Raw genomic sequence first — 16,445 nt, forward strand, 5'->3', positions numbered from 1 at the left:
CAAACACTTGACTAAGCTTGAGTCGCTGTTCCCCGTGGCCTGTCACATATCAGATTCATTTCACTGCGCGCGTTCCCTGTACTCACTGCCACTCGGTGTCGCTGTTTTACGCATTACTGGGCTACTTCAAATCCTGAGTGAAGAAGTGGAAGTTTCCCCCGGTTTTCCACGTTTAGCGGTAATCTGACACCCAAAACTCTGAAGAAGGATGGACTTTTAACTGCGCTGGTAGGACGGACGGAAGGAGCAGTCACCAGACGAAAGCAGAAGTGAACGTGGACTGTGCGTAAAAAAGCAACATAGCGGAGGAGCGAAGGAGAGCTTGGATGCTTCAAATGAACCTAAAAAGACGAGTGTTACTTCTCAAAGGCGAATGGGTGACTTTTGGGGGAGCTTTGTGAGGAGGAGATGATGAAGAATTACAGCGGCAATACTCTTCACAACAACGGGCAGACTCCGAACCACATCCGAGAGCGAAACGGGAGAAAGTGCAGCAGCAGCGGGCTCCTCTCGGGCGCCGCGTCGCTCCGGGTCTCCCTCCGAGGATATGGTTTCTGCATGGGCACGCTGTTCGTCTTCTGCCTCGGATCGATCCTCTACCAGCTCAACGGAGGACCCCCTCAGATCCTGCTAGACATCCGCCAGTATCTCGGTAAGAACTTTTCCATATTTGCCTTTTTTCTGCTGTCCCACTCACACAGTCTACTTCACCTACAAAGACATGTGTTGACCAAAACAACATCTGATGAGCTTTACATGTGGTTCAGGTCTGGCCAAAAGCCCGTTTTATGAAATCCGCTGGAAAGAGTTTAGGGGCGCCTTCTGTTCATTCATAACCAAGATTTAACGATGCGCGGTAGAGAAATAGACTCTTAGAACTTGTAAATCAGTGAGCGCGCCATAAAACATCCATGGAAAAATTACATTATTCCTTTGCTTTACTTTACTTGTCTTTGCACGTTTTTGATGTATTGTGCTAACCAGGGCTTGGGAACTGGAATAACAGATCTTGTGTGTGTGCATGTCTGATCACTAAAATCTTGTCTCACACTGCAACTGCTGCGCTCGTGCCAAATCCGAGCGCTCAGTACGCACGCCTGGCGCGGCCAAACGACGCGCAGCCGTGTCCAAATGGGTTTATACCGGGTTGGTTAAGACGCATAAATGTCTGAATTATTCATATAGAACACGTGACAATCTGTGAACCTTCTGCTCATTTTTTTCATAAAGTTTTTCATTACTTCTCATCACATTTGGCACTCATGAATCATCTGAAGCATCTAAGCATTTTGAAGTTTTTATTTCATTGTGTAGCCTTATTCCCACTAAGTATAAGTGTTCTCAAGTATGATAAACACTCCACAAAACTGAAAAATCCCCAGAGACATAAATTTTCTCATATGACATTTACTCTCTTTTATCCACCCTAACTATAGACACAGACAAAATCTTGGTGGTTTGAATCCCACTCTCAACATAAACCATCAAGATCCACTGACCCACAGGTGCGATTCCAGCTCCCACAGATGAATGCTGTCCTTGTGTCCTTAGGCAAGACACTTAACCCTCCTCACCCCTAATGTCTGCATGCACTGTTGTATGTTGTTTGTATGTGAATGAGTGAGTGGTTCCTTGATGTAAAGCTTTGAGCGCTGTATAAAAATGTGACTATTCACCATTTACGAGTAATTTAAACAAATCTGAAAGCCTCTTTTTGGTTCAAATATGTTCCAGTTTGAAATGTATGAGATCTGTGTTGTCAGCTCAGAGGGAGGGAGTGATAAGCTTACTGGTTCGTGCTCTGTGAGGGACTGTGAGGGAGCATGAGCTGTGAGTGTTGTAGCTGAGACCCTATGACCTGATAAACATCTGGAACAGCCGGAGAGTCACTCACCAAGTCACATTTTTAATCCCCCTGCTCACTGCTCACTCCATTTTGTTTCTTTCTCTTCACAGTTCTACACCACATGCACTAAATATATTTTAAAAAGATGTAAGAATATTGAAAATCTCTCCGTACAGTATTATCACAATATTTATCTCATGGTATGATATATTTTTTTAGGTATTTTACAGTGTAGATGTGCTACTTCTTGGCTTTAAAAAGGCCCTGACAAGACTTTGGTGCAAATCATTATGGTCATATTTCAAAGAAGAAAGACATAAAAGTGCCTAATTACAGTTGTTTTTTCCGCACTGAAACAGAGCAAAGGGTCATGGTTTATGTGGTTCCCTCTGTTTTTTAGCTGCAACAACAAAACAACACTTTTATGCAAAGGAGCCTGTAGTTTGATATATTTTTATGGTCCAAGATATTATTGTGAGACTTTTGACAATACAATATCAGGATACAGTACAGGGACTTTGTTTGGACTTGTAAACGTTAGATAATGTGCAAGCCTATGTTGCTTACATTTTGGCTAGAATGCATATTACATTCTAATACTGCAAAAAATATTAATATTTTTATGTACAATGTGTATTTGACCTCATAGTTGACCATGATAGATCGATAAATCATCAATTACTGAGAGGTTTCCATCAATTCCTTTAACCCCACATTGTTTTACTTCCCATTAAAACTGAAATATTCCTGCTTAATTAAAATTCAGGATCAAGGACCAAGGAGGAAACTATAATTTTTATGGGGCCCTTCATCAACTGGGTACAGATCACTAAATGTCAAATGATTTTAAATAGACTGAATTTAAATAATGACATTTGAAAAGCACAGCGTTTGATTTGATTGTAGAGCAGACTTCAAAACCCATTGTTTATCAAAAGACATGAAAGTGCAAATCAGTGTACGCTCATTCTTTATTTGTTTTTCTAGTGTAAGAGAAGACATTTGGCTTGTCTTATTCTGTGACCACTCATGCCTGAATCATCTTGGTGTCTCACTTGTTTTACATTATCTCTGTTAGTGTCTCATAATGTGCAAAGGCAGAGGTTTGACTCCAGCTCTGTGCAGGGGAGCCGAGGGAGGGAGGAGGAAGAGGAGGTCTACTGCTTATGTAAGAGTGACATCGATACACAGGGCCATGCATGAGTAATCCTCTCCGTACATCAGACGTCATTGACACTGAACTCAAACTCTTATCTCCATTAAAACTGTAGTGGGATAACTATTTGCATTTATTAGGCTTGATAGCAGTAGTTTTTGGGAAGGAAAGGTTATCGCATTATTATACGCTTTTCCAGACATATCCTTCCGCTTGTTCGAATAGATTTTATGATTGGACACCGGTGATCAATGGCAATTGCAAATGCGTAATGACAATATTACCTATACATATTTTGAACCGTAAATACAACTTCAGTAAACCATATCAGTTTCCAAATAATTTTTTATTTTGCCATTATGTATCTTAGTATAATCTTATGAATTACTGAAGCAGATTTATATTGTCTTAATGCCATTGATAAAAAACATAAGAAATTACAAAATTTGACTTAATACATTTGGCTACATACACAATATACAGGTATTTTAAGCTGTGTGACTCTGAGTTAGTGCATACTAAAACTTCAATTATATTTTTAAGGAAAAGGCTTGATACTTGATACTGATGATACCATAAAAGTGATGCAAAATGGTATTTTTCAAACAGTCAGTCATATTTTCAGAGTACTTCATTTTATTCTAGTTCATGTGTGTTTCGTTAAATGTACATAAGTATATGTTATGCTTTCTTACATTTTAAAGTGTTCAAAAATAAAGTAACTCTGATCAAGACTGAGGAAAGGTACAGCTTTTTCTGTTTCTGTTTCTGCTGATACTGACTGATTCTTGTTTTGATACAAGTTTAGTCTTAATTAGTATCTGGGTATGAATACTTGTTGTGGGTACTTGCTGTGGTTAAATACATGATTTGACTTTTTTGTTTATGCCATCACTTATACTGATGGCAAATATCTTTTTCTCTCTCATAGCAATAAATCTAAAATGTAACTTTTCTATCTTATCGTAAATATTGCACGGCACATTGGATCATGCCCTACCTGCCCTATTCCCAACCTTATCACACCTCCCATTATATTCCAGTTAGTGACTCTTTGCCTGTGATTAGCGAGGCCTCAGATTTATAGCCCTGGTGCTAAAGCGTGTTACTTTTGGCCTCAGTGTGCTCAGATGAAGGTGCCGGTCCGTGGTGCGGTCAGGCCCTGAGAGGCGTCCATACACCACACAGAATATAGAGCCTGATTTCTCCGCGCTCAGGCTCTCGGCGCAGGGCGGGTGAACAGAGGAGGTTTTGTTCGGTGGCGGGTGCTCTAGCTCGTAGTGGAGGGTGTCACTCATCATGGAGGCGCTGGAGCTAAAAAGGCGTGCAGACCTTTAGACCTGGATTTACAGCCAGTGCTTCCATCGCTCCTCTCTCCACTTGAGCCCTGGGTCACTGTGCATTAAGTGAGTGCAGTGTGGGGTTTCAGTAAAGTCAAAGTCAAATGGGTTTTAATTTTGTCAATAGTGAGCTGTGATAAGGACGTTGAATCAAGATTGCTTTGTTGGTTAGACTTAGACACAGACTGAGACTTTCTTTAGTGCTCCACAAGGGAAATTATTTGGAAATCACAATATGCTGTTAGTTTATCTTATTTTCTTTGGTCAGTTAACATAATCATATGTTATATTACAATGATTTAACACAGAAATTATGCAGATCGCTAAAGTTATTCTACAGACCAAAGAGGTTTAGGCTGAAGTTTTAAAACTTATTTTGTCTTGCCCTATTAACATACACGAAAAACTCACAAACCTCATCTTTTATGAGTGCAGGAAAGAATACGTACTTAATTCTTTTAGTATACACATATACACAATACAGACGCACAATCCAATACACATTGATGTTCATACACACACACACACACACACACACATAATAACAAAGAACAATAATATAAATGGTCATAATAAATTCAAATTCAACATAAGTGGCCAAAATAGTAAGAGACATGTGTCAAATAAGGCATAATTATATAAATGTATTTGTACAAGTAAAATAAAATAAAGAAATACAGTAATACAAATATATCTCAGCTATATACAAGATGTCGTAAGGAAAACAGTGCAAAGATGATTTCTGTTAACTATTATCGTAATGACATGGTTTATGGCTACAGAAAAATATGGAAGATTTACTCAAAAAATATGATATTTTTTCTTAGTTTTTCTAGCTTACAGTATATACACACACGACCAAATAAAAGACAAACCTCAAAAGCCAAAATTGAAATTTTTGAAAGATTATTTAACCAGTGGGAACATGCATTAGCAAGTGGAAAGTGGAAAGTTCAACATCTGGGTAATTAAATTTCTGCAGGCCTGTCAGTCATAATAATGACTATATCAAGTTAACAAAACAATAAATGAAAGATGGAACAGTATTTTTGGAACTCACATGTACTTTTTCTTTTTTTGGAGTAGTTGTACAATAACATTTGACAATCTATGTATTCATTGCTGTTTACATGTATTATCCTCCTTTACAGTTTTGGTGTCAGTATCGCCAGTTATGTTCAGTATTACTTAATGAATGATAAAAATAGTTCTTATTTCATCCATCGTGGCATAGGGAGGTTATCGTACTTTTCTTATCCTTTTCACATTGCTCACAAACTTATTTATGGTATGGAACACAAAACCAGGCCAAAACCACCTACAATACAGAAACTATTTTACTTGACGTTGGTGGGTGACTCAAAGACAGTCAGAATCTAAAGTCAGGACAGAACCCAGAAAGACTGTTGTTTATACTCATTTGACTGCATTTCAGACCAGCTGTCCTTCAGAATGCCTGTCTTCTTCTTGGGATAAAGGCTTTGTTGCGTTCCAGACACAGAAGTGTGACTTTTGGAGCCCACTTGCTACTCCATCGGCACTGCTACATCCACCTCTTACTGAATTTGGGACACAACTTTTTACATTAAAGCAAATCTAAGGCTAAAGAAGGATATTTTTGTTAGGTTTTAAACTATTTTACGTTAAAGATACATTGTGTAACTTTTCTGGTGCAGGGTCTGTCAAATGTTTTTTCCCATGTAAATGTTATTGTCATTTTACAGTATGGCATTAAACCCTTCTATCTTCATATAGACCAAACCAGACCAAGTTAGAGTTCAGATCTGTGAAGAGGCAACCCCGCTCACAGTCAGAATGCTTTTTTTTTTTTTTTTTTGAGCTATAAAACCATCTATGATTGAATACATGTAAGATAGAGCTGCTTAAGTCTGGGAGTCCCTGCTTAGACTGCTGCCCCCGTGACCCGGCCCCGGATAAGTGGAAGAAAATGGATGGATGGATAGAGCTGCTTAATGTAATCATATTGTGGAACATTCCAGGCAGAGCAATGACATATCCATAGAAATAAAAAGGTGATGGACCCTCGGATCTGAAAAGTTACACACTGCACCTTTAAAGTTGCTGAAATGTAAAGCAGTAACTGCTCATTCAAAACTTGGACAACACCCACATTGGGATGTGTGGTATAAATAAAATGAAAATCTGAAAAGCATGTAACATTTTAGATTCTCACAACAGTCATAATCTGAGGGACTTCTGATGCTGCAATTTGTTTGTTTTATTGTCATTTTCAATCACGGTTTTCTGTATTTTAGCTAAACAAATGATCATTTATGCTCCTCTTTACTTTTGGCAGGGATCAGATTAGTCAAAAATTGTGATAGTCCTGTTTTAGTCCTGGTTTAGACCTGATTTAGTCCTGGTTTAGTCTTAGTTTAATCCTGGTTTAGATTAAATTGGTCAAAAATAGGGACACCTGGGACATTTTTTGTATAAAACTGGGATAAATCACTGGTTTGGGTTAAATCTGCTGGGACACAGGACACAGGACACAAAACTGGGAATGTCCCGGGTAAATAGAAACATCTGGTCACTCTAACATAGAAACAGCAGGTGACGGACCCTCCACTTGAAAAGTTACACAATGCACCTTTAAAGTTGCTGAAATGTGAAGCAGTAACAGCTAATTTGTCTATATACACTTGGATACTAGTTTAAAGAATAAAACTAGCAAACTGATTGCTGTTAGCTATTATTATAGCAATAACATGACCTTGTTATTGCGTAATAGCCCAGACTAGCTTTAGCAAGTATTAGCTGTGTACTTTCCTGGCCTTTTCCCGAGACATAAACACACTAAACAACAGGCTAATTATGCTCCATTAGTGTATTTGTTTGAGAGCGAAATAGTCCCGATGGAAAAGCAAACTGTGCCAATGTTGCTAATGCAGAGTAATTGTGGTCGTAACCCCCAGATAGAGAGAGTAATGGCTTGTTAGCTGATATGTGTGAAGATCTGTAGGCATCGTACTGGGAGACGCGGTTAGCCGTAATTAGCCACTATGCTAGTCATCATAATGTCAACGTAGCTACAAGCATCCAAATGTGTTCACAGTGTAGCAATAGTTTGCACGCTAATCTGAAAGTTTCTGGTTTATGTCCTATTGCTTACTTTAGGATAATACTTTGAAATTGAAAATAAAGTTCACAAATTCCAAACTAACATAATATTATTTTGTAGGCTTATTTAGATTAGGGGGGCAAGATTAACTGCACTCGAATCAAATTTGAATAGACAGAATTAGCAAATCACGAAGGCTGAAATTTTAGAAGTACCATAATTTCTTTCACTAAACTCCCAAATATCCTGTCTTATTCTGGATAAAAACTGCCAAAATTATAGTTTAAACTTTTGAAATGTGGTTCTTGTAATAGTCAGTTCATATTTTACCCTTTTTGTCAATTCTCACTGCCGTGTTTAAAAGGAGAAATTTCAACAGAATCCATCAGAATTATTAAAACATAAATTGCAAATCTAATCGCAATGCTTGTCAGAAATTAGATATTTTTTCCAAATCCAAATAGTTCATCCATTATTTAGATGCTTTGTGCATTTAGGCAAAAAGAAACTATGACTTTTGCATACAGGGGTGTCTGCTTGTGGTGGTTTTGCGTGAGGAGGGGGTGGTGCTGGGTGGGACTCATGCGCTCATGTTGCCATGTATCCCATAATTTAAAAAGTCTGTGCCAGGATAAATAGGGGTCTTGTACAAAAAAGGTCTCCACTTCTCCGTTAAAGGAATGAGCTGCTTTAATCAGCTGCTTTGAAGATATGGCCTCTCTAATCTCAATTCAACACAGTAAACAGCGTGATAGAGCAGGCTAATTGAAACACATCTGAAGTTCTGTGTAACTTTTCTGGGGGAGGGGCTGCTACTTGCCTGAAGATGTCATTGCTGTGCTGAGAATTAGGGATGTGCAAAAATATTGAAATATTTATATATCACATCGTTTAATGTGTTGACACTGTATCGATATCGGAGACTGCTATATCAGTATATCGCCAAGAGTATGTTTTGTTATAATTTACTAAATTATTTTGTTACAGTGTTACAGTTTTGTTGCCTGTTCAGTGGAAGGAAACTTGTTTATGCGACACATTTTACATGTTCACTGTTTTGACGAGTAAAATGGGTGCTTTTCATATCAACTTTACACAGAAGTGGTTTAACAAAGACTTTTAGTATCAAAGACATGATTTTACCTTTATTTTTTATTGAACCATATCGAATTAATTTGAAATATATCGTATCGAACTAAAAGTGCACTGTATCAACATATGTATCATATCGTGGCCTATGTATCAAGGTATGTATCGTATCGGCAACTTCTTAACAATACCTGACCCTACTGAGAATGTTCCACAGTATGTTATTAAATGTAACTATTTCCATGGAGACAATCTGGTGGTGACCCTAGGCAAGTTACAGGTCAGATCTGTGGAGAGGTGGGCCCACTTGCAGTTAGAATGCATGCTTTCAAGGTATTTTTGAGCTCTACAAACATCTGCTGAAATGAATGCAAAATAGATTCATTGAATACCGTACTGCTCCGATGGATGGTTTAAGTGATTTTCCCCCATCACCATCAAAAGTCAAATCTTATATATAAACTCCTTACCAAGGTTATTGCTGTGCTACACTGTGGTCACCCAGTGTTCACACTAAAGAATGGGTCAAATACAGAGAACAAATCCTTCCAAGGACAATGAAAATATACCTCAGTTTCATATAACAGTGACTGTAATTTGTGCTGTAAGAGTCATCTTTGTTACTGTATGCGTTTTCATGGTGGCTCTATTCTTGGCGCAGGTTTGGTATGTGGTCCTCATATGATGGGCCCAGTGTTTGCCTGGTGGGGATGTTTCTTTGTTTACTCAGACTGGAGCGTAGAAGTCCTCTACATTCCTGTGTTTACAGCCACAGAACACCCAACATGTAAAGCGCTCGTTTCCGTTCGCCGGCCGCAGTGACACTTGTCATCAAACAGCAGGCTAGACTGCTCATCCAATTATTTTCCACTTGAATCCAACAGCCTGTCCTAGAGCCCATGGGAGGTGAGAGCGTCCCCCGGAGCATGTCATTGGTCGTTACAAGGTTTGTTAGTGTGTGGTCGATGACTTACCTTGTTCAAGGCTCTGTGAGGGATGTGACCACAGCTCTGCGTGCTGTTCTCATTTCACAGCAATGAAAAAATATATAGTAGTCCAAAATAGCAGCCTTAAATATACAGCGGGTCAGATAGTACGCTGGGCCCGGCCCATGTTGTTAAAACCCGAGCACTGGTTTGGCCCATGTAGAGCCATGCACTTTAAATGTTCTATTTAGACAGATGCCCTCTTTGGCTTCAGCTGAGACCAACGTTTTTTGAAACAAGCAATTTACCAAAGATAGACAGTGATTTTCTATCAGGTCAGCACTCCAGGAATGTCACATCCACTATTTAGTTGTTCACTACCATGTTACTGTGGGCTCTCCATTGGAGAGACATGTTAAAGTGAATCTTCAGACAGTTCATCTGTTTGTGCTGGATCTAAGCCTGGATAAATACATATGAGTTATATGCATGTATATGTGCCTGGAGTAAAATGTGTAAGAACAGAAGAAAGTCTAAGAGTCTCAGAGGCTATTTAACAACAGCCCAACAACATATGAAACTAGCTCACCACTTTATTGTTATGCTTAACATTTTTGCCTGCAATGACTCAGTGGTAAAGCATCAACTTGAAAGCCTTTGATCCCAGGATTAGCCAATGCATATTGTTGTTGTGTCCCTCGGCAAGGCATTTCAGTCACCTTACCTCTATCAATTGCTTGTATGTAACCAGGTCACTGATTATTGGAGGAACTGCGTATGGCATCCCTGCTTAGATCAGTCTGCCCTATGGCAAATATGGAAACACTGGATATGAGTGAATGAATAACCAATAAAGAGGCTATACATAATGAAGACATTATTATTTATGTAACTATTTAGCCACATGCAACTAAATAAAATGGTTGGAAATATGAAAATGTTTTACTTTTGGTTACCAACAGTGCATTTGAATTTTGTTCATACCTTAAGGGCAGGAAAAGGACCTGTTTTGCTTTTCAGAAATCAAATCACTTATAATGATTCCGTGGCCCCTGGCTGTTGTCGTTTATCTCTGTGGAGAGTCCCAAACTCACAGCAGAGACCAAAAGTATAAACATGTGTCAATTAACTTTGAAAGTGAAATGTCTGTTTGTATAAATACGTTAAATAAGAGGTCAGATATCTCCTGCTCAGCTGCCCATCTCCTGCGTGTGCTGCTTCTTGTGTTCATGGTAAAAGTCGTAGGCTACTGACATTTTTTATGCTCTGAGGGAATGTGGTTGTTCTGTGAGGAAAGTAAACAGGCACTTTTGACACTGGTGTTTTAGAAATGACTCTTTCATACTAGGCTCCATCACTGCTGTTCTCGGACTCCCCTCACTGCCTGCAGCCTCGAGTGCTGCAAAATATGAATAAGTACCTCCAACTACCACCACCAATTAAAGAAAAGGTTACAAGGCAAGACTTTGTTAGTTAGAGATTTTTAAAAAAGGAAAACTCACTTGTACATGAAAATTTTAATTTGGCAGGTCGATTGTACAACAAATATGGTATTAGAGCAGTGTGTTTTGCTGTACTTTCACTTTGCTTCTTCAGTTTTGTTCTTAAAACTTACTTCATTAAACTTACCATTAAATGGCCCATATGACACTCTTTTCTGATTTTTATTTTGTTGTTTCCTCATCACAAACATACCTGGAGTTGTGTTTTGTTTCATTCACACATGTCAACCCACAAATCCTGCATATTTACACTGAGTTCTCAAACTGAAAACACTCTTTAATTATTTTGCAGTAACAATATCCTACTTAGGGATAGGTCTGTATATTGTATATTACTATGTATTTCTATGAAGGGTCAGCTTTGAAGTTACTAGCGTGTCAACAAGTCAATTACAGTGTTCAAAAAAGATCCTTTTTTAGCTTTGTTTTGTTCTAAATCCTGAAGCTCTTATTTTTGTAGGCAGTTTAAGCAGTTCAGGAATGTTAACATCATCATTGGTCTGCTAGGTCCTTTAGGATGGGTTCAAAGGTCAAGTTAGGACCCTGGATGACCCCAGACAGAGGTCACAGGGGTAAGTCTATATACTTTTACATGCAGTTGTGGTTATGTCCTTGAAAAGCCATCTGAAGGTTCACTGGCTTTGCTCCTGCCTGTAGGGTGAAGTGTTTCCATTGGAGCTGCTGCCAGGGTCTTGGCACCAGGACTGTACAGAACCTGAGCCAACTGTCATGAATCATAAATAGTCAACTTTACACAAATTTAGGTAATTGTGAGTTTGTATGCTGTTCTCTTCGACCAAACATATTGGGTTCACTTGTTTTTGGTGGAAGTGGTGGTGTAATTGAAAGGTGGTGTTATTTCTAAATAGATGAAGTAGTTAAAACTGCATTACCCAATTTTCCAATCATGAAAATTGTAAGTATTAAAGCACTCAATCTTAGGCATATTACTAATATTCACATGAATGATTTTTTGCCTGTAAAGTGACCACCAAAGTGAATCCTATACTGAACCCTTATTAAGTCTTTCTTTTGGGTCTTTTTACAATATACTCTATGCCAAAATTTTACTCATTTACAAGCATAATTCAAGTAATTTAAACACATCTGCACTCTGCATAATTACATTTAGCAATATATCATAACTCAAATTGTAAAAAGTATGGAAAGAAGTTATTAAAGGGCCCATTTTACACTTTTTGTTATAATGTTTTCCCATCAAAAACATACCTGGGGTTTTGTTTTGTTTCATTCACGCATATTTAACACATAAACCCTGCATATTTAGGTTTATCTCAAACAGAAAACAATCCATATGGATGATTTCAGCCCTGGAATTGCCAATCTCTACTGAACTAAAGATAAAATGTAGCTGTTAATCTGAAAACCAATACATAACATCACAAGGGAGATGTAAACAGACAAAACACAACTCCAGGTATGTTTTTGAGAAGGTAACAACATTATTACATGACTACAAGCTTAGTAGACGAGACACAAAAATACTTGCATTTATTAAGGTATTATATAAGGGGGTTCTTATTTTCCTATTGTGAAACTTTCTTATTCATATAAAACATAACTACTGTTTACATTTGACTTGAGCACAATCCACAAATGTTGACATAGTACCACACTCATCCAAATCTATTGTTATACTGTTGTCATTAGCATCACAAGAACTATAATTGGTACTATTGTATGGCTGTCCAGATCTATAAGATAAATCCTCCTTCTTGTTTAGGACTTAAGTAACAGTGAGCAGAGGCCCAGTGACCAGGCCCAGAAGTGAATGGCTTTTTGGCTTTGGAGCAGAGCAGAGCAGTGCCAGCTGGAGCTCCCAGTCTGTAATCACTGCGTGCATCCGAGTACAGCCACAGGATTTCAAAAGCATGTCTCCTGGATCCACCCATAAGCCACTTGTTCTGTGTTTTGACTGCGTTGTGATCTCATATTTGCACAATCAGCTGTTTTGTCTGGAAAAAGAACTAAGGAACAATGGAAACAATATGAAATGGTAGTATGACAATGTTAAACATGAGATACAGTATATGCTGTTTGTTTAGTTTTTTTTTTTTTTTTTCATTCTGAGGCATGAAAGGTGTCAAAATTAATTCAAAATGTTACCAGTCTGCATAATATTAAAAGATAGACACACTGATCACTTAAAATATTTAGATTTTTATTACATTAAGGAAAACATAAACAACATTTTAGTGGTTCTATCCAAGTAGTGATTTAATTATTTTATTTAAAGCTCCACTGTGTAACTTTTTAGGAAAAAATAGACTAAAATAACACGTGTCCTTGCTGTGAGCATGCTTGCATCTCCACAAACCTGATTTGTAGGGCTGAGCAACCAAAAACATCCAGCAAGTACCAGGTGCCAATTTTCAGTTCCTTGGCTTTAAATGTCCACATCATTTAGCCTCTAAATACATTCACTGATTTATCAGCAGAGCAGATTCTCACTCATCATGACTGCGCTCTGAACAAATGAATGGGACAAACAGCTCTTAATATAGACCTACATGTGTCAAACAGTTCAGTGTATCATCTTACCTCTAAAACAAGAGGTGGAGAAGTAGCCTGCAGAGTTGCAGCTTGTATCTGCTCAAACCCAGAGAATCTCCAGCACAGGGGCAGTGTGTCAAAGTCAAAGTGCTGTCTGTAATAATAAATCCACATCCAATCACAGTCAGCAGTGCCTGCATAAAGCTGAAGCCAAACAGATAATATGAACCAAACTCTGCCAAAATCCTCCTCCTCCTCCATCACAGTAAAAGTGTAAATCCCAAGTAAATGTATAGTGCCTTTCCAGTGTGATGAGCATGTGTGTAAGGATGCAGCCATCCGAGGCTGTGTATCCTCCTCCTTTGCTCAGGTAACTGTGTAGTCGAAGTGTAAAGTTATTTATCAATGCAGCGAAAGCAAAATGTAACTTTGTAACAAAGTGCATGTGCAAAGTGCATTTTGTATTTCCTTAATAACAGTAGCCATTTGTGCATGTAAAAAAAAGTACATGCACCGAAATAAGAACTGTGTAGGAACCGGTATTGAAATGCAAGTATTGTGAAAATACTGGTATTGAAAAAAATCAAACCATGCCCAGCCCTATTATTTAGCCTGGAGGAGGGCTAGGTTACATGATATCTACTGTATGCATGTCTATTTCTGGTCCCCATGTAACCTCTGCTGTTTCTGACTATCAAAGAACTACAAACCCATCAAAGAACTACAAACCCCAAAATCCACTAATGCCTAGATGCTCATCCACAAACTCATGTCTACAGCAGAGGACCTCAGTGGTTTGGCTCTAAATAAAGAACTTAAAGCTGGATTTACACAAACTGGACCCATGTGTCTTATAGAGCCACTAAACAGCCCCAAGCAGCTCCCTCTGCTCTGAGTCACAGAGGTCATCTGCTCCTGTTGCTACGGAGTGTGTTTTGGGGTGGCAAGTTCATAGGCTTTTTTTTTTTTTTTTTTCAGAGGACAAAGAGAATTACTCACTACTGTACTCAAGTATAAGTAACCAACACAATATTTACCAACAAAATTTTGACCAGAGCTGGGTGACACAGTGATACAAATCCAATAATGATCTGATACTGTGATGATCGATCGGCCATTTTGTGCTTGTCTGTTCAGCTGTTCATTGCAAATCTTTGCATGACTTTTTCCAACCCACTTCTCCTATTGGTCAGCCTCTGTCATGCTCTGACTGAGTGACAGGTGGATCAGCCAATCACAGTGAAGTATGAACTCTCAAACTCTCAGAAGCAGCAGTGTTTGTTGTTGTTGTTATTGCATTTTCTTGTGTTTTATTATTATTATTATTATTTTTTAATTGATAGTTAGATAGTTGGATCAAGTATATATTTGTTTTGTTTGCTCCACAGCTAAACATTTCCAGTCCTTCATGCTTTACGTCATCTCCTCTTCACCCTGAGAACTGAACTTCCTTGCTAGGAGACAAGTGCTCACAGCTCCCATTTTCCATTTTTTGTGTCTTATAATTTTCATAACCCTGTACCCTGAACATGCCACTTTTGTGTTCCACGCCACTTTGCCAAGGTTGGTCAGAGTGGGCAGGCTAAGTCACTTCCTCTGACAGGAATTTCAGTCCCAGAAATGGAAATCATAACAAGGTCATTTGTAAGTTGTATCATTAGCAATATGGTATACTAATTAATTCTACCTGAGTTAATTTTTTAACCTGCTTTTCTTCATAGAGATGTTATGGCTTACAAGTTTCAATGTTTCACAGTATGGTTTTAAACATGTTTCTCTCCATGGAGACAAGCAAGGGACTCCACCAGTTACAAGTCAGCTCTGTGGAGAGGTAATGCTTGTTTTTTGGTATTTTTGAGCCATAAAAGCACCAATAATTGAATAAATGTTAAATAGATAAGTTCAATTCCTTACTGTAGAACATTCCATGTAAAGCAATAACATCACCATGGAGACAAGCAGGTGATGGACCCCCCAGCTGAAAAGTTACACAATGCACCTTTTAAGTAACATTTATTTTATGGTTTTACTTTTTCCCAAATTAAATGACTAGCAGGGTACTTTTCCACCTACATTACACTGTCACCCTCATATGCTCAACACATGGCCTGTGCCTCGGTTACCACAGAGGAAAATAGCCATTGTGTGGTGTGCATTTCGTTTGGCCTATGGATTTTCAGTGTTGTGATGTCAATGGGTCCAAGGTGGTCCACTGCAGACATACTTCCTGTGGTCTGGGACACTGTCAAATGTCCTTGCACTTTTTAAACATAAATTACACTGTTTGCGGACACATATTCTGCTAAAACAGTAAAGGCTTGAGAGTGGTACCATTTCAGGCCAAACAGTAGGGGCGCGCGCTACTGTAGATGTAAACGCTTTTGACAAATTGGAGTTTTATTTATTGTGTTAATGGTATTGTTTCAAAATGTGAACAAAATATCTGTTCTCATTCAAAAAATAAAGCATTTCAGTGTGCAAATAAGCTAGAGAATTGCGTTTGTCTATCTTGGCCTATGATTAAAAACAACTAACACGATAGGCTCTGTGCACAGTAGCACACTAGCTAGTTCATTGTGTTTCAAAGCTAAAGGTCAAATGTATTAAAATTGTAAAATATAAAATAAACAAAAATCAAAATTGTAATGAATTAAAATAAACATGACTCAATTATTTGTTTTATATATAGGTGTCTTCAGTTTGTAATGTTTAAATATTTATTATGCCTCAAAATTAGCATTAGCATTAGCATTGAGACAAACATTTTTCTTTCTTTAACACACAAGTGTCATCCGCTGAAGTACTCATTTTATTTAGGTAGTTTTTAACATGTTGTCAGTGACATCTGTTCACTGCTTTATCTTTAAATATGTGTTCACTTTAGCAAGACTTGGCAAAACCTCAAAAGAGATAAAATTGGAAAGGAACTAGTGACGCTAAGATTGTGGTTGCGGGCCGCGGTTGTGCTTAGCCTGATTCATCAGACTGTT

General features: G+C 38.2%; 1 protein-coding gene across 1 annotated transcript in view; it reads left to right on the forward strand.

The window, feature by feature from the left end:
• The first annotated feature begins 214 nt into the window (after nt 1–214).
• Nucleotides 215–16,445, forward strand: part of usta (uronyl 2-sulfotransferase a) — a 63,430-nt gene continuing 47,199 nt past the window's right edge. The window contains exon 1 of the mRNA XM_055149313.1: nt 215–652. Within this exon, the coding sequence (XP_055005288.1) occupies nt 409–652 (244 nt within the window). The 5' untranslated portion in view covers nt 215–408. The remainder of the gene's footprint in view (nt 653–16,445) is intronic.

Source organism: Boleophthalmus pectinirostris, unplaced genomic scaffold (assembly GCF_026225935.1).
Source record: "Boleophthalmus pectinirostris isolate CB_2022bp ecotype Guang Dong unplaced genomic scaffold, ASM2622593v1 HiC_scaffold_13, whole genome shotgun sequence".
NCBI lineage: Eukaryota > Metazoa > Chordata > Actinopteri > Gobiiformes > Gobiidae > Boleophthalmus > Boleophthalmus pectinirostris.